Source organism: Trachemys scripta, chromosome 12 (assembly GCF_013100865.1).
Source record: "Trachemys scripta elegans isolate TJP31775 chromosome 12, CAS_Tse_1.0, whole genome shotgun sequence".
Classification (NCBI taxonomy): Eukaryota; Metazoa; Chordata; order Testudines; family Emydidae; genus Trachemys; species Trachemys scripta.
The window spans coordinates 31,977,054-31,997,832 of record NC_048309.1 but is presented as its reverse complement, the minus strand read 5'-3'; the positions used below and the strand labels follow the sequence as shown (position 1 = coordinate 31,997,832).

At 43.2% G+C, this 20,779-nt stretch overlaps 1 protein-coding gene across 6 annotated transcripts in view; it reads right to left on the bottom strand.

Annotated features, from left to right (window-relative positions):
- CPNE1 (copine 1) overlaps positions 1–20,779 on the bottom strand; it is an 89,327-nt gene that overhangs the window by 12,510 nt on the left and 56,038 nt on the right. For all 6 annotated transcript variants that reach the window (XM_034786958.1, XM_034786953.1, XM_034786957.1 and 3 more), the window contains 4 exons: positions 15,318–15,392; positions 14,971–15,042; positions 4,827–4,910; positions 3,542–3,631 (listed from right to left, as the gene is read on the bottom strand). In XM_034786958.1, coding sequence (XP_034642849.1) covers positions 3,542–3,631; positions 4,827–4,910; positions 14,971–15,042; positions 15,318–15,392 — 321 coding nt within the window. The remainder of the gene's footprint in view (positions 1–3,541; positions 3,632–4,826; positions 4,911–14,970; positions 15,043–15,317; positions 15,393–20,779) is intronic.

The following is a 20,779-nucleotide window of genomic DNA, read 5'->3' as shown; positions in this document are numbered from 1 at the left end:
ATTCCCCAATGCTAAAGCCAATGCAAGAGATCATGGCATTTAGAACATGCTAAGACCTAAATCAGTTATAGCACCACATGACATTAGCCACTAGAAAGCAGTATGTATGAGGTTTTAATATGCACAAAACACACAACGCATATTACAAATTGCAGAATGCAAGTACTCCAGTGGATCAATCGAGAACCAATGCTTATGAACTGGTGCCTTTCCCCACCTGTTCAAAAACAAACTCCATATGCTCCACAGACTTCAAAACTTACTGACTTTTGGGGGTCTGGCTTTATAAAGAAAAAATTACCACCATCACAAGACAGCTCAGCACAAGCCATCTCTTCACAATCAGCTTCTCCCAGTGTTCTGCTCTCAGGACTGCTCAGTGAACACTCTATATAAGGGTGTCAAACTCATCCTTTGGAGAGGCCCAAATTACATGTGTAATTATAGCCTACAGGGTTAAATTCAGATCTCACAAACTCCCCTTGATCCACTGCAGCTTTTCCCACTGGTCATTGGGAAATCTGCACAAAAACCAAGGGTGAAATGTGCCTTTACATAATAAATAATAACTAAAAGTTCAATCAAGTATCTTATTGTCACATTCAACCTCACTCAGTGGAAAAGCATGCTCACTTTTAAGACCACTGTTATTTCTTCCCTTTACTTCTCTTCCTTCCTCCATCCTTCTTCTGTTTCCTCTGCATTCCCCACTCTGCAGCCACTTTCAGTTTCCACCATGAGCTTCTCTACCATCCCTTTCATCACCCCATCTGCTAAAACCATTTGCAAGTAAACAGATAATGCTCACATTTAAAGCATTGAGGCTGCAGAAATACCAACCTGATCAGCTAACAGGACAGGGAGTTCTCCCCTCACAACCTTACATCCTCTCCACCTAAAGAGCTACTCCATTCTCCCTTAGATCTGGGTGGGGAAATGAGCCCAGTGAGTCCTCAGAATCCACTTACTCGTTTCCCAGTAAACTCACACCTGCTCACAGGATGGGGTATCTGAGCTCTCTCCCATCGGCACAGAGCGCCTTGTGTACCGGTACAGCTGAGTCACTGCAGCACTGTACGTATAGACATGGGCTACCATTGCTAGACTGTTAAGATGCTCGGAAGGAAACAAACGACTCTGAAACACGCTCTTTTGAGCTATAATGGGCAGTCACAGGCTGTCAGCAGTGACTGCATCAGTGGCCAGCTAGCAATATTGTAGGGAACAGGTCATAACCCAAATGTCAGCAAATATTTATCCCTGCATTTTGTCCAATATTTTGTGGGGCCCAAGAAGTCCTCAAAGTGAATAAAGGACGCTCGGCCTCCTAAAAATGAAACTACCAAAATTCACAGAAGGCAGTGGCTTCTGCTCTAACCCTTATGTCATCAGATTGATGGGTAGCTATTTTCTTCTTTAAAATCTCGTTTTACGTTTACATGAAGAACTAATTCCAATGAAAGATTACTTTGGTGGAAAGGAATTGCATCAGTTTAAAAATCAAAAAAGACCCTCAAGGACATCAATTTTTGTCACAAGTTGAACGAGTTACTTATTTTAAAAAACAAAAAAGCAAGAAAACCCTGTCAAGGTCACTCACTGCATCACAATGCAGCAGGGGAGTGGTGCAGTGTGCAAAAGAATTACTGAAATACTGGTGTCAGCACTAATTTGAGGAAATCAAACCACACCTGTTTATCTTGAACTTTGGTTAAATACTCTTGACCCAAAATATCCTTGCACAAAAGACCTGCAAAGCTGATGTCCAGAAGCCAAATCAAACAAATGAGACTTTGGTGTCCATGTTAAATCATTTGAACAGTTATACTAGTGTATCAGGAGCGCAGAGTGGAGACCTGATTCAGTGATTGCTATGAAGCATGTAGTCATAATAATGGCTACGAGCAGTTTCTACATGAAGCTTAGGAAGCCCCCAAAGTAGACTGACTGAGGGTTCTGTGAAGCAAAAGCTGGACATGATGGCAATGAGTCAAAAAAGGGGGCACACACATCTTGCCCAATCACTCTCACCAGGATGTAATTAGATTAAAATCAGGGGCTTGACCACTTGAGATCGTTAAAGATCCTATGACATTTCCCCCCAGTGCCTCACCAAATTCTGATTTGATATTGTATTCTTCAGTGCTATTAAACCACGGTTGTCCTTCAACCCAAACTCACCTTTCCACCTGTAATCAGAGGATAATACATCCCTTCTTCACAGGCGTGTTGTGGAGTTTGTTTAAATGTTTGTGAATGCTTTGAGGTCCTTGACTGAAAGGCACTATGTGGAAGTGTATTATTAGCATACAGTTGCCCTGAAGTGACGAATACAGATTCCTACTGTAAAGCACAGCTTTCAGAGCCTAGCACACAAAACGGTACATAATGAAATGCTCCCATTCTATGCCATGCTTGCAAAGTACCGAGGATTTTAATCTAGCATCAATTTGGCAAAGAGGGACAACAAACATTACCAACGTGGGCCTAGTCAGTGTCTCACTTCTCAAATGTCTTTGGGCCAAGAGGATTCCTCTTCTTTAGTCATGGTCAGGTTTTCCCCCAATTATGAAGTACATTAACTTATCACTGAAATGTTTTACCCCATATTTAGCACCCCAAGTCATACTTCAAACCTTTTTTCCTATTTAACAATCTCAGTAATTCTTTGGATTTACCATGCTACACACACACACTGACTGGCATGCATGCCTTTTGCTAAACCTTTAAGATCTGATTCCCAGCACAAGGCTTCCTCACAGGCACAATGAGACAGGAAAACCTAGAAAGAAACGTTTTTTGGGTTGACTGACCAGATAAAAGGCTGGTTTAGGAAGAACAGCATGTGGTTTTGAATTCATTTATTGTGGAAAGGGTATATTTTTAGACTGCACCTCTAATCAGAAACTTCAGTGAATTAAGAAGATTAGGTAACTACATGGGGTGTTTTAAGATACAGCAAACTGTCTTATGAACGTGGAGTATTATGCTGAAAACCTACTCATGACCTTGAGTCAGACACAGTCATTTATTGAATGTAAGAGCTCAAAGAGTTAGAACCTAGGTCCTTTTCAAGGAAAAGCCTCTGCTCAAGCTGGCAATAGGGAAAGGGTCCCCGCTAATATGAATGGATGTGACCAAAGATGGCACTGAGGTTTACATTGTACCATCGCCTTCCTCAGCACCATCAATTTGGTTCAGCATTGAATGAGCCTCTCAGCTACATTCCAGACAATGACTGAAAGTCTGATAATTGTGTATGGATCAGTTGTTAGGGAAGAGTGTGGGAAACTTCACTTTTGCATTTCTTGACCTATTTTAAATTTGACACGTGCTATTGCATTCACATAGATTTTGCATTTAATAAAAATGATCTCTTATTTGCTAATATTTAAATTTGTAAACAACTTTTCTAGATAAGCAAAGATTGAACAGCCTGATAACCACATAGTTAGTTAATGTCAACCCAGAGATCGTGACTTACAATTGAAATGGAATAAGAAAGAGAATCTAATCACATTAGCATTTCCAAAGACCTTACCTTGATTGGTTTATTGAAGTCCCCTCCACAGAATGTTTGCAAGGGAACACTAAACTTCCTCCAGCATGGATTTAAATTGTTCTTAATCACCTGCAAGATAACAGATACAGTAAATAATCTTGCATGGGGGATCCCACATGCAAATTTCTAAGAGCTTTAACATTGTCAAAATCAAGAGTTCTGCACCATGCTGAGGATCTGGAGGCAATTCTTGAGCTGAAGGTTCGGTGTTTCAGACTACGTCTACTCTACAGAGCCTATGCAGGCAGCGCTTTGTCCATACAGTCGACACAGCTTACAATAACATAAGGAGTTTTTGTGCTGGTATAGGAATACCACCTCCCTGAACAACATTAGTTATGTAGACAGAAGCACTGTTCTGTCGACACAGCTGCATCTACGCTGAGGGGTTTGCCAGCATAGCTATGTGGGTCAGAGATGTGGAGGGTTTTCACACCCCCTGACCGACACAGCTATGTTGATATCAATTAGAAGTGTAGATCAAGTCTCAGGCTGCGAACCTCTCAGATTTTGCATGCTAAGGACATGTCTACACAACACACTACAGTGGGACAGCTGCAGCTACAAGGCTGTAGACAGATGCTTACTACAGCAACAGAAGGGGTTTTTCCATCACTATAGTAAATCTACCCCCTTGAGAGGCAGTAGCTACAGTGGGGATTAGGTTAACTTAACTACGTTGCACGGGTCATGATTTTTTTCACAGCCCTGAGCGACGTAGCTAGGGGGGCCTAAAATTTAAGTACAGACTAAATATATTCAGGGTTGGGCCTGATTAATCCCTGGAGGAGAAATCCTGTAAAACAGGTAATGCAAAAAGCAAGAGCTCACAGCTCAGTAGGTGCCACTCTTTCCTCTAAGTCAGGACTGAACCAATGCGCCAACACCATTAAGGGACACTGCATTTTTTTTCAGATTAAACATTAAAAAAGGTCCTAACATATGGTCATTAAGGAGTCTCTACTCTTGTTAAAGTGCCATAGGTCCTAACCCTACTATGTTGTGCAAAATCCCAGTGTGGAGAACTACATTCTGTCTACTCTTATGAGTTAGCTTGGAAAATACTTTGGAAACCTTTGAAATGAAACACACTTAATGAAGCGCTAGTTAGCATTAGTGGCACAAGAGTTCAGTAGACACTAAAACTAGTTTCTGTGAAATCACAGCTATAGCCTATTCCCCACAGCACACTCTGTTCTCCCTTTTCAGGCAATGGTAGCAGAACCTAAGGCCAGAACAGTTTGTGTCGGTGTGGAAACCCTACCTCTGATCTGTAGACCAGCTGCCATTTTCCACTGTCACTCGGCTTGTAAAATTCCAAAAACGGATCGGATTTGCCCAAAAAATCCTGTAAAAATAAAAAATAAGAGTAATCAACCCCCCATGCTTTACCCAAATAAATACCAACAACTTAGCGGTGGATATTTGGGGTAGGAGTATGTCACGTTTGGGGACGGGAATGATGGAAGGCTGGCATCCCCAGTGGGACAGAAAGCACGGAGAAGTTTGTGTGGCAGTGCACTTATTCCAATGGCACAGGTACATCACTATAGCTATGGATGCATTGTGATAGCTGTTTAAAGGGTCAACCTTCCTAAGTCCTTTAAAATCGACATGCTTAGGCAGATTTGTTGAAATCTGGTGTTCCTCATGGGAGTGTGGGGTAGCATTAGTTATACACATATGGGGTCACTTGATCAAGGGGTTTCCAGGTTACAAGTTGTTTTTAGCCCCCAAAAAACAAGTTTCCTTTGGCTGCCTTGTATTGTTAAACTGAGAAACTAATGACTAGATGAAACAGAGCCCTCTTGGCTGTGAACTCATGCTGCCATTAAATAGTTATCACAGCCCTCCCCTATGACAAAAGGAGTTCTGCACTGAGGGCCTGGAGGGTGCTGCAATGTGAGAGTTGTATTTTGGAGGGAATGTAATCCACGTCTTTGGGGGGGGAAGGAATTAGACGTGTAAATGCCTGGGGGGATATTAGGGGTCAGAGGAGTGGGGAAATGTGGGTAGAGGGATTTTGGACTGCAGTGAGGAGGGAGGGGGATAAATAAGGATGGATGATAAGTGAGGCAAGAGAGGTTGGGGACTCAGATGAGGGAGGCACGGCCCCCGAGCTCTGCCAGCACACCCCCACCTCATGTACTCCACAGCTCTGCCAGTGCACCCAATCCTGCACCTGAAACCGCCCCGCATCCTCCAGCACTGCACCCACATCTCAATTCCCCCAGTCCCAATCCTAGTGCACCGCAATCCCCATGCATTCCACAGCTCTGCCAACATATCCCAACCTCCCTGTATCTCAACCTGCCTGCACCCCACAGCTCTGTCAGATCACCCCAACTGCACCCTCCAGCTCTGCAGTGCACCCCAACCCCCCTGCAGGCCCCAGAGCTCTGCCAGTGCACCCCACCACTCCTGCACCTCATAGCTCTGACAATGCCCATTGCTGGCAATGCCCCGGTACTCTCCATTAATGCACATACTTTCACTTTGCCAACCCCACAGTCACTGAAACATATAAGCTCTTCACCTCCTTTTATAACCCACTCACTCTCACCCACAGGATGCCATCTACTAAAGGACAGAAAAGACTGCCAACTTCTTTCCGGTCCCCTGGAGCTGGCAGTAGCCATTGAGAATGATTTGGATACACTCCAGGTGCAGTCAGTGTATTAGATGTTAGGTGTATTCAGGGCCGGCTCCAGAAAACCAAGCACATGCTTCGGGCGGCACCTGGTAAGGGGCGGCCAATCTTGGGGTGGCGGGGGGCAGCACGGCGTGGCGCTCGGCAGGGGGGGGGTGGGGGGGTGGTTCCGGCAGCGCAGCACTCGGCGGAGGGTGTTCAGTGGTGCGGCGCTAGGCGGGGAAGGGTTTGGCGGCATGGCGGGGAAGGGTTCGGCGGTGCTCCATGGGGGGGGGGGGGGGGGGCTTCAGCGGTGCAATGGGGGGGGGGGGGGGGAGGGCTTCAGCAGTGCAATGCTCTGTGGGGAGCGGAGGTGTTCGGCGGCGAGGTGCTCTGCGGGGGTTTTGGCGGCGCAGCGCTCCACGGGGGGCGGGGGCTGTTCAGCAGCGCAGCGCTCGGCGGGGGTTTTGGCGGCGCTCAGCAGGGGTGTTCAGCAGTGCGGCGTTCGGCAGCGCGGCGGGGGTGTTCGGCAGCAAATACATCCTTTCAAACTAACATGATTTATTTTTTCAATGAGATTACAACTTTGGCTGATAAAGGTAACAGTGTTGATAGAGAATCTATCGCTGACAATTATTCAATCAAGATGGGATGTTTTCTAAAAGCTCTGCTCTAGGAATTATTTTGGGGCTGTTCTCTGGCCTGTGTTACACAGCAGATCAAACTAGATGATCACAATGGTCCCTTCTGGCCTTGGAATCTATGAAAGCAACAATCTATGAAAGCACAGAGGTTGGGAAGAGAAATAAGAATAAAAGTAATTTACATAAGTAAAAAATTTAGACTTCAGGAGCACTGAAAAAAAAACTTTCAGTTAAATGAATCACAGCTAAAAATGAACCAAAAATTACGTTTTCTTTCCCTTAAAACGAGGAGATTACTTACCTGTAGCTGGAGATTCTTCGAGATGTGTGGTCCTTATCTGTACTCCACTAAGGGTTATGCATGTGCGCTATGCACCCAGAGCCACAGAATCTGAAAAGTAATGTCTGTTGGTCCACAATGCAACCTGGCTCGCCTTGTGCTTCCGTCAGATGTGATCAGTTCCTTCTCTACCGTGAATCAGACAAATCCATAGCAGAGGGGAAGGAGGACAGGAAGTAGAATACAGATGGGAACCACACATCTTGACGACCCTCCAGTTACAGGTAAGTAACCTCATCTTCGTCTTTGAATGATGGCCCCTATTAACAAGCAGTACCTAAGTCGGACAAGGGTGCAAGGTTGAGGATGGAATGGTTGTGTGGAGAACTGCTGTGCCGAAGGAGTTAGCCGCCGAATCCTGCAAATGTTGCAAAGGTGTGCACAGAACTCCATGTGGCCACTCTATATATGTCCTCTGAGTGGCACATCCTGGAGGGAGGCTGTGGTCAAAGCCTGGACTCCTGTGGAGTGAGTCCGCAACCTGGTGTGAGGAGGCAGGCCTGATGATAGCAGAGTTTAATGCAACCCGAAATCCACTTAGAGATTCTCTGGGTAGAGATGGCCTGTCCTGAGTCTTTCTGCTACTGCAACAAACAGCCTGGGGGACTCTCTGATGGGTTTCATTGTCTGCAGGTCAAAGGCTAAAGCTCGTTGGACGTCCAGGGAACGAAGTCGGCATTCCTCTGCAGATTTGCGTGGCTTTGGGAAGAAAACAGGTAAGTGACTGGATTGATTGACTGATTAATTGATGTGAAGCTAGGAGATTACCTTTGGTAAGAATTTGGAATGTAGGCGCAGGGATACTTTAGCACTATGGAAAATTGTGAAAGGTGGGTCTGCCATCATAGCTCTGAGTTCACCGAGCCCTCTCACAGAAGTGATAGCAACAAGGAAGGTGACTTATGAATAGGAGGGACATAGAGCACGATGCCAGTGATTCAAAGGGTGGTTTCATTAGCAAGGATAGAACTAGGTTCAGGTCCCATTGGGGTGCAAGGGTTTGAATGGGTGGGAAGGGTCTGATGAGGCCCCTTCAAAACCCCTCAGTTAGTGGGTGTGTAAAGATAGAGTGACCTTCCACAGGAGGGTGGAATGCGCTAATTGAAGCCATGTGGATTTTCAGAGAGTTGATGGCAAGACCCAATGCCTTCAAAGACAAAAAGTCCAGGAGGAGAGGGATCCCCACTGATTCTGGTAAAACGCCCTTTTGTTGAACCCAGGAGGCGAAGCATTTCCACTTTGCTCGGTAACAGTGCCTAATGGATTCCTTCCTGCTGCTGGAGAGGATGTCTTGCACAGCTGAAGAACAGGTCTATTCTAAAGCAGATGCCCATCCAAATACCATGCTCTGAGGTGGAGCGCCTATGGTTTGGGATGTTTGATCTCGCCGTTGCACTGGGTCAGCAAAGCGGGGAAGGTGGGGATAGGAACTGGTGGACGGGTTGATATGCAAAGGAGCTTGGGAAACCAGAATTGTCTGGGCCAGCAAAGGGTGATCAAAATGACTGTTGCTCTGTCTCATCAAATCTTGTGGAGTACCTGAGATAGGAGCAGTAGAGGAGGGAAGGTATAGCTGATTTGGTCTGACTGGGTGTTGGAGAGCATTGCCCTGAGAGTGATGGCTGAGATTTTCCCTGGAGCAGTACATGGTGCATTTGCTGTTTATATGGAAAGCAAAGAGGTCTCTGGTTGGAATCCCCCATCAGGTGAATCTGTTGTGACCTACCTAATCATGAAGTTCCCACTCATGGTCAATCGCAAAATGTCTGAGCGAGTTCGTGAGCATATTCTGTGCCGATCAAAGATAAGCTGAGGACAAGAGGATCTGGTGAGTGATACGCTAGTTGCAGAGATTGACTGCTTCTGCACATACAGCAGTCGATCTCGTGTCCCCCCGTCTGCTGATGTAGAAAACAGTGGTGGTGTTGTCTGACATGACGGGAACGGATGAACAGGAGAAAGGATTGGCATGCTTTCCTTGCATCTCAGAGTTCCAGGATATTGATATGCATCTTGGATTCTCAAAGAGACCACGTTCTCTGTCTCCTGTGATTGTACATGTGTGCTCCCCGGCCTATGAAGGATTTGTCGGTGATGACTGTCTTGTCTGGGGAGGAAGGTAACACCTATGCATATATGACATGGGTCTGTCCACCACTGAAGGGATGAGAGCACCCAGTTGGGCACTGTCAGTATGAGGTCCATGGCATGACGTTTTGGCGAGTAAATGATTTGGAGCCACATCTGGGTGCAATGAAGGTGGAGTCAAGCAAAGGTGGTCATGTATGTGCAAAAAGCCATGTGGCCAAGAAGGAACAGGCAAGTCCTGGCTGGTACATAAGGATTGTTGACAATGTGAGTTATGATTTCTCTCATTGCCTGGAACCTGTTCCTTGGTAGGTAGGCCTTTTCTGTGACTGAATTGATGGTGGCCCCTATAAAGTCCAGGGATTGTATGGGGTCTAGGATTAATTTCACAAAATTGATGCTGACTCCACAGGACGAAGGAAGGTCGAGTAACATGGAGGCTGAAACTTGGGCTTTGTGTCTGGACTGTATGTGTAGGAGCCAGTTGTCTAGATATGGAAACACTAAGATCCCAAAATGTCTGACATAGACCACTACAATGGAGAAAACCCTGGAAGCAGTGGTTCTTCTGAAGGGGAGTAACCTGGAAATGGTGAGTGCCGACTTTGAATCTCAGGAAGCATCTGTGGGCTGGATAGATATCCATGTGAAAATATGCATCCTGCACATAGAAAGCTGTAAGCCACATGATTTTTTCTAGGGATGGGATAACCACTGCCAATGTGACCATACGAAACTTGAGTTTGTGGATGAAGCGATTGAGATGACTGAGGTCAAGAATTGGTCAAAACCTGCCTTTTTTCTTGGGTATCAGTTCCTTGATACTCCAGGGGGATGTGTTCTACTGCTTCCTGTTGTAATAAGGAATGCACCTCTTGGGTGAGAATGCTGCTGTGAGAGTGGTCCCTGAAGGGGGGGTGGGGGGTGGCTAGATGAGGTAGTGTGATGAATTTGATCATATAGCCATGGTGGATGACATTCAGCACCCATTTGTCCATTGTTATTGCACTCCAAGTTTGGAAAAAGAGTGCTAAATGACCCCAAAGTGGGTAGGCGTCGCGAGGTGGTAGGCAAGGTAGTTGGCCGCTCTCTAGATGGTAACAGAAATATGTCTTGGATGGAGGTTGCAGCTGTGAGGTGGAAGCCTGTAAAGGGGGTCCCAGGAGGCATGATCTCTGGGTTTTCTGTCACTTCCTTGGTGGCTCATAAGGTCTCTGAGGACAGAATTGGGGGACCTGTAGCATTGGGTAGGTGGTCGTGGTGTAATTTAAGCTTTGGGGCAGGAGTGTAGATGCCCAGGGAGCGACAGGTGGCTCTGGAGTCCTTGAGGGTATGTGGGGAATTGTCTGTCCTTTGATTAAAGAGATGGGATTCATCAAAGGGAAGGTCTTTGATAGTGTTTTATACCTCCCTAGGAAAACCAGAAGAATGGAGCCAAGACTCCCTATGCATAATTATGGCCCTAGCCATAGCCCTGGAGGAGCTGTGTCCAGCCTCAATTGGAGTGCTGTTGTGGCCACCAGCTCCCCTTCCTCAACAAACACCTGAAAACGAGTCTGGTCCTGCTGTGGGAGACTATCAGCAAATTCCTCAAATTTGCTGTAGTTCAGGAAGTTGTATTTGGCTAGTAAAGCCTGATAGTTCAAAATCCAGAACTGAAGACTGGATGAGGAAAAGGTCCAAACACTTGTCCTTGTTGTCAGATATTGTAGAACAAGGATGCTGTTGGCTGGCTTGTTCAGTCGCTACTTGCGCAACCATGGGGGGAGGGTGTGTGTGGAGGAGAAAGGGGGTGCAAAGAGAGAAACTTGGACCCCTTACCCAGAATGTAGTAACTTCTTTCTGCCCCTTTGGGGGTAGGCATGCAGGTAGCCGGGGTGTGCCATAATGTTCTGGCAGGCTCAAGAATGCCGTCATTAATAGGCAGTGCAACCCTAGTTGGTGCTGAGGAGTGGAGGATATCCAGGAGTTTATGCTGGGTGTCTTGGATTTCCGCCATGGGAATATAGAGTTCCCCTGCAACTTTGCACAGTAGCTCTTGAGCTGTCTGAAGTCATCTGGAGGTGAAGTGGATGCTGTAGTCACTGCCTCATCTGGAAAAGAGGAGGGAAATCTTGCTGATTCCGGCGGCACCCTCAGAGCTAGGCTAAGGGATACCTCCTCCTCTAACAGATCCGAGTGCCTGCTAGAAAGGGCCCTCAATGGGGAGGAAGGTGAAAATTCCCTTGTGGATCAGGCTAGTTCTGAGGGAGGGCATCAGGACCAGAGTCCGCAGTACGGCCCGGAGGTCGGATCTGGGGGATGTTGAGGTGGTCCCCATGGCATAGGGTACCAGTGGCTTCACGGGCGCCAAGACAGGGATGGCACATGTGGGTGGTACAATGCCAATAATCCCTCTCCGGTGTTCAATTTGTCGGAGGATGAGAAGGCAGAATCCAGTTCCATTGGAAGTACCATTGAAGCCAGTGGAAGAGGGTAGATCATCTGAGGGGTCCCACAGTGGGAGGTGCATCACAAGGGGGAGAAATAATCTCCCTAGAGGTAGAAGGGTCTGAAAAAATGGGGTGATCCCGGTGCTGCTAAAGCAAATATGTTAAGAGGATCATACAGTTCCTAATCTCCCTGGTGTCAGAGGTACCCTCTCTTTACTCAGTGCCTTGGATCCCGCATCTTATGGCACACCAGGGCTGTCGATACCAATGGACCAGCACTCGGAACCGCCGGATCCCCCTGCTTGTGGGGCTTCTTGTCATGTCGATCGGGTTCTGTGTGCACACATCTCTGTGGCTCAAATTCGTGGAAGGAGCGTTCACTTTTTTCGCTTTTGAGGAAGACTTAGTCCCATGCTTTTGGGTTTGCTTCCTTACTTCCCTACTAGGCCTCGGCATGGAGTCCATGGGGTGGTACCACCGGAGCCGGATTCGGTAGCAGGAGGCACATAACTTGCGATTTCAGGCTGATGTACAGGGGGGAGGGTCCTCCGACCTGGGTGTCAGTGAGGCGAATTCCATGAGACGGAGAGCCTGGCCTTCTCGAGTACAGCTGGGGAAGGATTGGCAGATACTGCACCTAGACGTGACATGAACTTCCCCCAAACAGTAGAGGCAGGATCATGGGCAGGAGGCACAGAGTTTGAAGCCCAGGGTCCTGGGCATAGTCCGGTACCCATACAGAGAAGGGACGGGAGGGAGGCAGAAAAACAAACCTGAGATCTGTGTATACTAAATACTACAAACTATGATAAAAACTACAGTACAACTGATAAAACTACTATAAAACTATGTACAATGATGTGTTTAAAGGTGCGTCAGAGATGAGGACACTTAAAAGTTTCAAACTGGACCATGCGTCGGTCAGAAGGAACTGGAGAAATGGTCGGTTCGCCCCGTGGCAAGCCAGGATGCATACGTGGACCAATGGACACTACTTTCAAATTTTCCAACTCCGGGCGCATGGTGCTCATGTGTAACCCGCAGTGGAATACAATAGGGACCATCACTCGAAGATGCAGCTACACATTGCACCAGATCTACTCAGTTTACACCCACATACCACATTTTGAGAGAAAATACCATGTTTTTAAAAGATATCTGTCTATAATAAAAAGTTGCCCTGTCAAGGACAAATTTCAGCCAGAGCCCAATTTGAAGAGATTTCCTAATAAAAATGGATTAAAAAACTCCAAAAAGTGACACAGAAAATTCTAAGGGAATAAATGTAGGGCTGTCGATTAATTGCAGTTAACTCTCACATGATTAATTCAAAAAAATTAATCAAGATAAAAAAATTAATCGTAATTAATCACACTGTTAAGCAGTAGAATACCAATTAAAATGTATTAAATATTTTTGGATGTTTTTCTACATTTTCAAATATTATTGAAACAACTATTACAAAGTGTACAGTGCTCACTTTATATTATTTTTGACTACAAGTATTTTCACTTAAAAATGATAAACAAAAGAAATAGTATCTTCAATTCACTTCATACAAGTACTGTAATGCAATCTCTTTATCGCGAAAGTGTAATTTACAAATGTAGATTTCTTTTGTTACATAACTGCAGTCAAAAACAAAAAAAATATAAAACTTTAGCGCCTACAAGTCCACTCAGTCCTACTTCTTGTTCAGCCAATTGCTAAGACAAACAAGTTTGTTTACATTTACAGGAGATACTACTGCCTGCTTCTTATTTACAATGTCACCTGAAAGTGAGAACAGGCATTTGCATGGCACTTTTGGAGCAGGTGTTGCAAGGTATTTACGTGCCAGATATGCTAAACCAGGGTTCGGCAACCTTTCAGAAGTGGTGTGCCGAGTCTTCATTTATTCACTCTAATGTAAGGTTTTGTGTTATGGTAATACATTTTAATGTTTTTAGAAGGTCTCTTTCTATAATCTATAACTAAACTGTTGTTGTATGTAAAGTAAATAAGGTTTTTAAAATGTTTAAGAAGCTTCATTTAAAATTAAATTAAAATGCAAAGCCCCCCGGACCGGTGGCCAGGATGCGGGCAGTATGAGGGCCACTGAAAATCAGCCATAGGTTGCCTACACCTGTGCTAAACATTCGTATGCCTCTTCATGCTTCTGTCACCATTCCAGAGGACATGCTTCGATGGTGATGATGCACGTTAAAAAAAAAAAAGTATTAATTAAATTTGACTGAACTCCTTGGGAGAGAATTGTATGTCTCCTGTTCTGTTTTTCCCACATTCTGCCATTTTGACAGCTCTAAATAAAAGTTCATATTGTGAAGTTCACACCAATAGCCCACCACTTTTAGAGAAAAACTAAACATTTTGATCCATTTTCAGCTCTATTTAGAATGTAACACTAAATATATAATGTTGTAATAAATCAGGTGGTTCCACAATAATTTTCTTGGAATAATAAATGGAATAAAATACATTTACTTTAAAACTTTCCATATCTTGTGTGGTCTTCAATATGTCTTTGTTAACACTGAACACACATTTTCCATATTTAGATTGTGTTATTTCTCATCCAGTGTTAATGATGGGACATGGACAGTCCAGGACTGTCCTACAACACAGAAGAAAAGTACACCAACATTCCAAAGGATCAGTCAGACTCACCCCAACACAGCATGAAAAGAGCAGTCTGGAAACATTAGAAGGAAGAAGATGTATCATTTTTTTGCATGATGTTGGGCATTAGGGCATGCTGGGGAGGACTCCAAAGTCTGGATAATTGGGAGAAGCTGCAGATAAGGATTCAAAACTAAACTCTGAACCTTTGGAAGTTCTCCAGTTGTTATCCAATACATTTAATATTTAGCCTAAATCAACTTTCAATTCTACCTCAAGGATGTTTTTTCAGATAAACTGCCCACTATCAAAGACACATCTCAATGAAATCAGCTTGAATGAAAGGCAAGGCCAATCCCAAAAAGTGTGGTTTTATTACTTTCTATGTGACATCACATTCAGAACATAAACAGCATGTTTCCTGTTCAAGCATTTCTAAATGTGAGTACTTCCTCTTCTACACTATTCTCCCAATTAAAAAAAAAAAAGAGAGTGAACACAAACACACACACACACACACATGCACACACACGCACGCACACACACACACACACACACACACACACACACACACACAGAGTAGAACTGAATTCCATCTCATAGCAATTCCTGATTATAGCTACAAAAACATGTGTAACTCTGTAAGAGTCAATTACCTTTTTGTCCAAGTTCTGTGCTTCAATCTCTAGACTGACAACTCTTGTGTCTTTAATCTCTTCTGCTGAAATCTGTGTGACAAGAATTTAAAAACAAATTAATTTCCAATGGAGCTTAGCAGACACTGAGGCACATGAAAGGGACTTTGCTTCTGGTTGTAAATATGTTTTCTTGCACGCACGTGCGCACACACACACATCAAGTAACACAATTTAACACTGCCAAAAAGCAGACAAACTTTGAAATTAAATTACCCAAAGCTAATTAATTTAACCAACGAAATTTAACTCTACATAAAGTGACAAGTTCATTCATTCTTTTAGGGATATACACAAAGCACAGTTACCGTAATGGTGCCTTTTCCTGCTGGCTTTCCTTTCTTCAACTCCAAAGGCCGAGTGAGTGTTTTACTGGAAACAATCTAAAGCCAAATGAAGGCATACATAATTATGGAGTTAGACCTAGAAAACATGGTAACTCTTCAAGAGTAAATTTCCCAAAATCACCTAAGTGCTAAGTCCCTAAGTTCCATTTTCAAAAGTAACCTATACCCTTAGGAGCCTAAGCATCACCGAAAGTCAGTGGGACTTATGCTCCTAAATCACTAAGGCTTTTTTGCAAATTTTATTTATCCTAAAGCTATACATTCTGAGGCTACAGTATTCCAGCTCTGACATCCATTGACATCCCCTGAAATCTAATCCTTGCATTCCTTTCACCTCTAATTTTTGCCTCCCAATGACACCTTGAGACAATGATATTTTACTATAAGGATCCAAGAAATTCTAAAAATAGAAAGAGGCCATTCAACAAGCCAGGTCCTGTTTTAATATATTTGAACCCCACTTTGCTACCCCTGGGTTAAACATCCAACCCTCTGCTCCAGAAATGGAGGAGTAGAGGGGGTCTCCAATACTCATTCAATCTCTGCTGCAATCACCTTCCCTTTTCACACAAAGGCAACTAAACACAGAAGTAGCCCTGCTAGAGTTCTCCAATTACCCCATACTCATTTGTTAGATCATATTCCATGATGTTTGATGCTCTCTCCATTTTGAGCAATTTATAATAAGCCATCTCTATTTCCTGAACTTGGAAGTTTTAAGAATTTTTGTTCCAGATATCTGTTTTCCAGGACACATTCTTGTGCAATCATCAGAAATGAAATTAATCAGGATGGAAAACATTGTTTCTCCCATTGATTTAAAAGGGGCCTGCAAAGGATATCTAAAAATTAGGGCTGTTGGTTAATCACAGGGGGGAGGGATAGCTCAGTGGTCTGAGCATTGGCCTGCTAAATCCAGGGTTGTAAATTCAATCCTTGAGGGGGCGATTTGGGGATTTAGTTGGGGATTGGTCCTACTTTAAGCAGGGGATTGGACTAGATGACCTCCTGAGGTCCCTTCTAACCCTGATATTCTATGATTCTAACTCACACAATTAACTAAAAAAAAAAATCAATCAAGATTAATCGCAGTTTTAATCACACCGTTAAACAATAGAATACCAATTGAAATTTATTAAATATTTTTGCATGTCTTTCTACATTTTCAAATATATTGATTTCTATTACAAGACAGAATACAACATGTACAATGCTCACTTTATATTATTTTTATTACAAATATTTGTACTGTAAAAATGATAAAATACATTATAGTTTTCAATTCACCTCATACAAGAACTGTAGTGCAATCTCTTTATTGTGAAAGTGTAACATACAAATGTAGATTTTTTTTGTTAAATAACTGCACTCAAAAACAAAACAATGTAAAACTTTAGAGCCTACAAGTCCACTAAGTCTTACTTTTTGTTCAACCAGTCGCTAAGACAAACAAGCTACGGGAGAAACTGCTGCCTACTTCTTATTTACAATGTCACCTGAAAGTGAGAACAGGCATTTGCATGGCACTTTTGGAGCCAGTGTTGCAAGGTAATTTACATGCCAGATATGCTAAACATTCGTATGCCTTTTCATGCTTCAGCCACCATTCCAGAGGACATGCTTCCATGCTGATGGCACTTGTTAAAAAAATGTGTTAATTAAAATTTGTGACTGAACTCCTTGGGAGAGAATTCTATGTCCCCTACTCTGTTTTACCTGCATTCTGCCATATATTTTAATATTACAGCAGTCTCGGATGATGACCCAGCACATGTTTATTTTAAGAATACTTTCACAGCAGATTTGACAAAACGCAAAGAAGGTACCAATGTGAGATTTCTAAATACAGCTACAGCACTCGACTCAAGTTTTTAGAATCTGAAGCACTGTCCAAAATCTGAGCGGGACAGGGTGTGGAGCATGCTTTCAGAAGTCTTAAAAGAGCAACACTCGGATGTGGAAATTACAGAACCTGAACCCCAAAAAGAAAATCAACCCACTGCTGGTGGTATCTGACTCAGATGATGAAAATGAACATGCGTCAGTCCACTCTGCTTTGGATTGTTACCGAGCAGAACCCGTCATCAGCATGGATGCATGTCCACTGGAATGGTGGTTGAAGCATAAAGGGACATATGAATATTTAGCACATCTGGCACGTAATATCTTGTGACGTCAGGTACAACAGTGCCATGGGAAAGCCTGTTCTCACTTTCAGGTGACATTGTAAACAAGAAGCAGGCAGCATTATCTCCTGCAAATTGTAACCAAACTTGTTTGTCTGAGTGATTGGCTGAAGTAGGACTGAGTGGACGTGTAGGCTCTAAAATTTTACATTGTTTTATTTTTTGTATATAATTCTACATTTGTAAGTTTAACTTTCATGATAAAGAGATTGCACTACAGTACTTGTGTTAGGTGAATTGAAAAATACTATTTCTTTTGTTTTTTTACAAATATCTGTAATAAAAAATAAATATAAAGTGAGCACTGTACACTGTATTCTGTGCTGTAATTGAAACCAATATATTTGAAAATGTAAAAAACATCCAAAAATATTTTTAAAATATTGAATACCATTTATTTAACAGCGCAATTAATCGCGATTCATTTTTTTAATCGCTTGACAGCCCTACTAAAAATATTGGACTTGTGACCTTTATTTTTGCTTTATTATAACAAAGAAAGCCTGAAAGGAGTTGTTTGTTTGGGGTTTTAAGATTTTTTTCTGCTTGTTCTGTACCTAAGAAAAAATTAGGAGTATCTTCTCCCCTGGTTTTGCTAGAGGACATGTTGGGGGTCACAGAACATGTACACTGTTAGCGCTCACACTTTAATGGAAAGAGCAGGAGTGTTTGGATTTTTAATTAAAGATCTCCTCTCTTCAAAGTGGTAATCACCGAAGCTAAATAGGTGTTAAAAAAAAATTTAAAAATAGTTTTTCACAGTCTGACTTAAAATCTCATCTCCTCTTCAGATGTAATCATTTCACTAGTTTTCCAGTCAGACAGAACATGAATTTCTAATTTAAAAAAAATGCAGAAGACTGTACTATAATAACTTTAAAACTTTCTTTAGGCAAAAGCCCAGCTTTCAACGTACCCCCTTCCATGATTGGTCATCTTTAAACAAGACACTAAATGTAAACTCTTCTCTGCCAGCAGAGAGAGTGAAGACCATTATCGCAATTAAAATGTGCATTGAAACTCACGTACTGTACATATGCAAATACATAACTAAGCATCTCAGGCTATGTCTAACCTTAAAACACCTTAGCTGCGCTACTGAAGTGCTTCAATATAGACACTGCAGTGATGAGAGGGGTTCTTCTGTCGCTGTAGGAAATCCACCTCCCCAAGAGGCGGTAGAACTGTCTATTCTGGGTATTAGGTTGATTTAACTATCTCAGGAGTGTCTATTTTTCATGCCTGAGAGACGTAGCTATACCACTATAACTTTGCAGCGTAGACCAGCCCTAAGAAAGAGAGACTCTTCATTGAGGGCTAACCTCACAATAAGCTTCATTTTTTAAACTGTGCCCATTCAAGTTATTTAAATATAAACTAGGGGTTCGCACACTTTGCAAGTTCTATAGGGTGGGCTCACTGCACACATCTAGAAGTTCTTAAATCCCTCCATTCTCCCCACAAGCTCCTAGTGTGCCACTCTCCCATCCGCCCTCTAATCCAGGGACTCCCTGTAACTGCTCCTCTCCATGCACACCAGGCTCTGTGCATCCCCCATTTCCCTCCATTGGCAGTGGCTCTATGTTTTCCCCATACCAAGGACTACGTGCGAAACCCTCATTCCAAGATCTTCTCTGCCAGATGCCCTGTGGGCTCCCCTTCCCCGCCTTATTTCTTCTCATCTTGTAGGCAGAAAGAAAAGTCATTCAAGATGGCAACATGCTGTACTCTATTGGGAGGATGAACGGAGCTGAGATAGAGGTATTGTTATGCTGGAAGATGCTAACCAGTTGAAGGTGTGGCTCTGCTAAACAGATGCCAGAGGCTCCATGTGATCCCCATTTTCCCCCTTCTATTTCCCCCCCCCCCAAATCAATCAGGTTCTGCCCACTGAAACCTACAACATTCCCTGAAATTTTGAACAGATCACAGTCAGCGTTCAAAAGTTATCATGTTACAGACAGACGCTATCACAAACCCTGCCAAAAAAATAATAATTTCTTGTTTGAATATAAAGAAAAGCTGAACACATTTTGCTCAAACTCTTTAAAAGAAACCAGCTTTGGGCTGGGAAGTTTCAATATCAAAGAACACACCTGAGCAAGTTACAAACAACTGATACTAATGTTTCAGAACAGCTCTTCCACTTGGCTTTAGGGAGAGTTGGCCAACCAGGATGTCACATTGTAGAGGGAGCGTCAGAAAGGCACCAGAACTGCTGTGTCTCTGTTGCAGGCAGGGTAGATTGATTAAAATCTAAGCGATTTAAATCACGGATTCTAATCATGATTTAAATAATCAATTTTAATCTTGTTTTGCGTTTGTGCTTTGTAGTTATTTTCCTAAAAAAAGGCTGATTCTCATTGGTTGGTACCATTAAAACATGCTGATACAGAACTACACATAGCCTTCCCGCCAAATCTGATGGTAATTATTTTTGCTAATCAGGGGGATACAGTATATCTAGACACATTTATTCAGATTCTTAATTTTAATATATTTATATCATGTTAGAAATTGGTGAACAACACATTTCTTATTTAGTAGATGATTAATTTTTTACTTGCGTTTTGTGTCAAGCTGTATTTGGACAGAAATTGGAATTCAATTAAAATGTGAAAAAACAGCATTTTGAAATTATTAGTCAAATAAAACTACCTTAAATGTGCTGGATACATAAGAAAAAAGGAAGTTTATCAAAACACGTTTTGCACTTAAAACTAACTGATTTATGAAGCAAACGAAATATACTTAGTAAATCGAAAAAACAGTTACTCACCTTCTCATAACTGTTGTTCTTCGAGATGTGTTGCTCACGTCCATTCCAATTAGGTGTGTGCGCGCCACATGCACAGTCATCGGAAGGTTTTTCCCCTAGCAGCACCCGTCAGGTCAGCTGTGGGGCCCCCTGGAGTGGCGCCTTCATAGCGGTGAATATAGGTCCCTGCCCATCTGCTGCCTCTTCAGTCCCTTCTTGCTGGATACTCCGACAGAGGGGAGACGGATGGGTTTGTAATGGACATGAGCAACACATCTCGAAGAACAACAGTTATGAAAGGTAGGTAACCATTTTTTCTTCTTCAAGAGTTTGCTCATGTTGATTCCAATTAGGTGACTCCCAAGCCCTTGCCAGAAGGTGGGATCGGAGTTCATGGAATTGCTGACTGGAGCACCGCTCTGCCAAATGCTGCATCGTCTCTGGGTAACAGTGTAATGAGAGGTGAAAGTGTGAGCCGA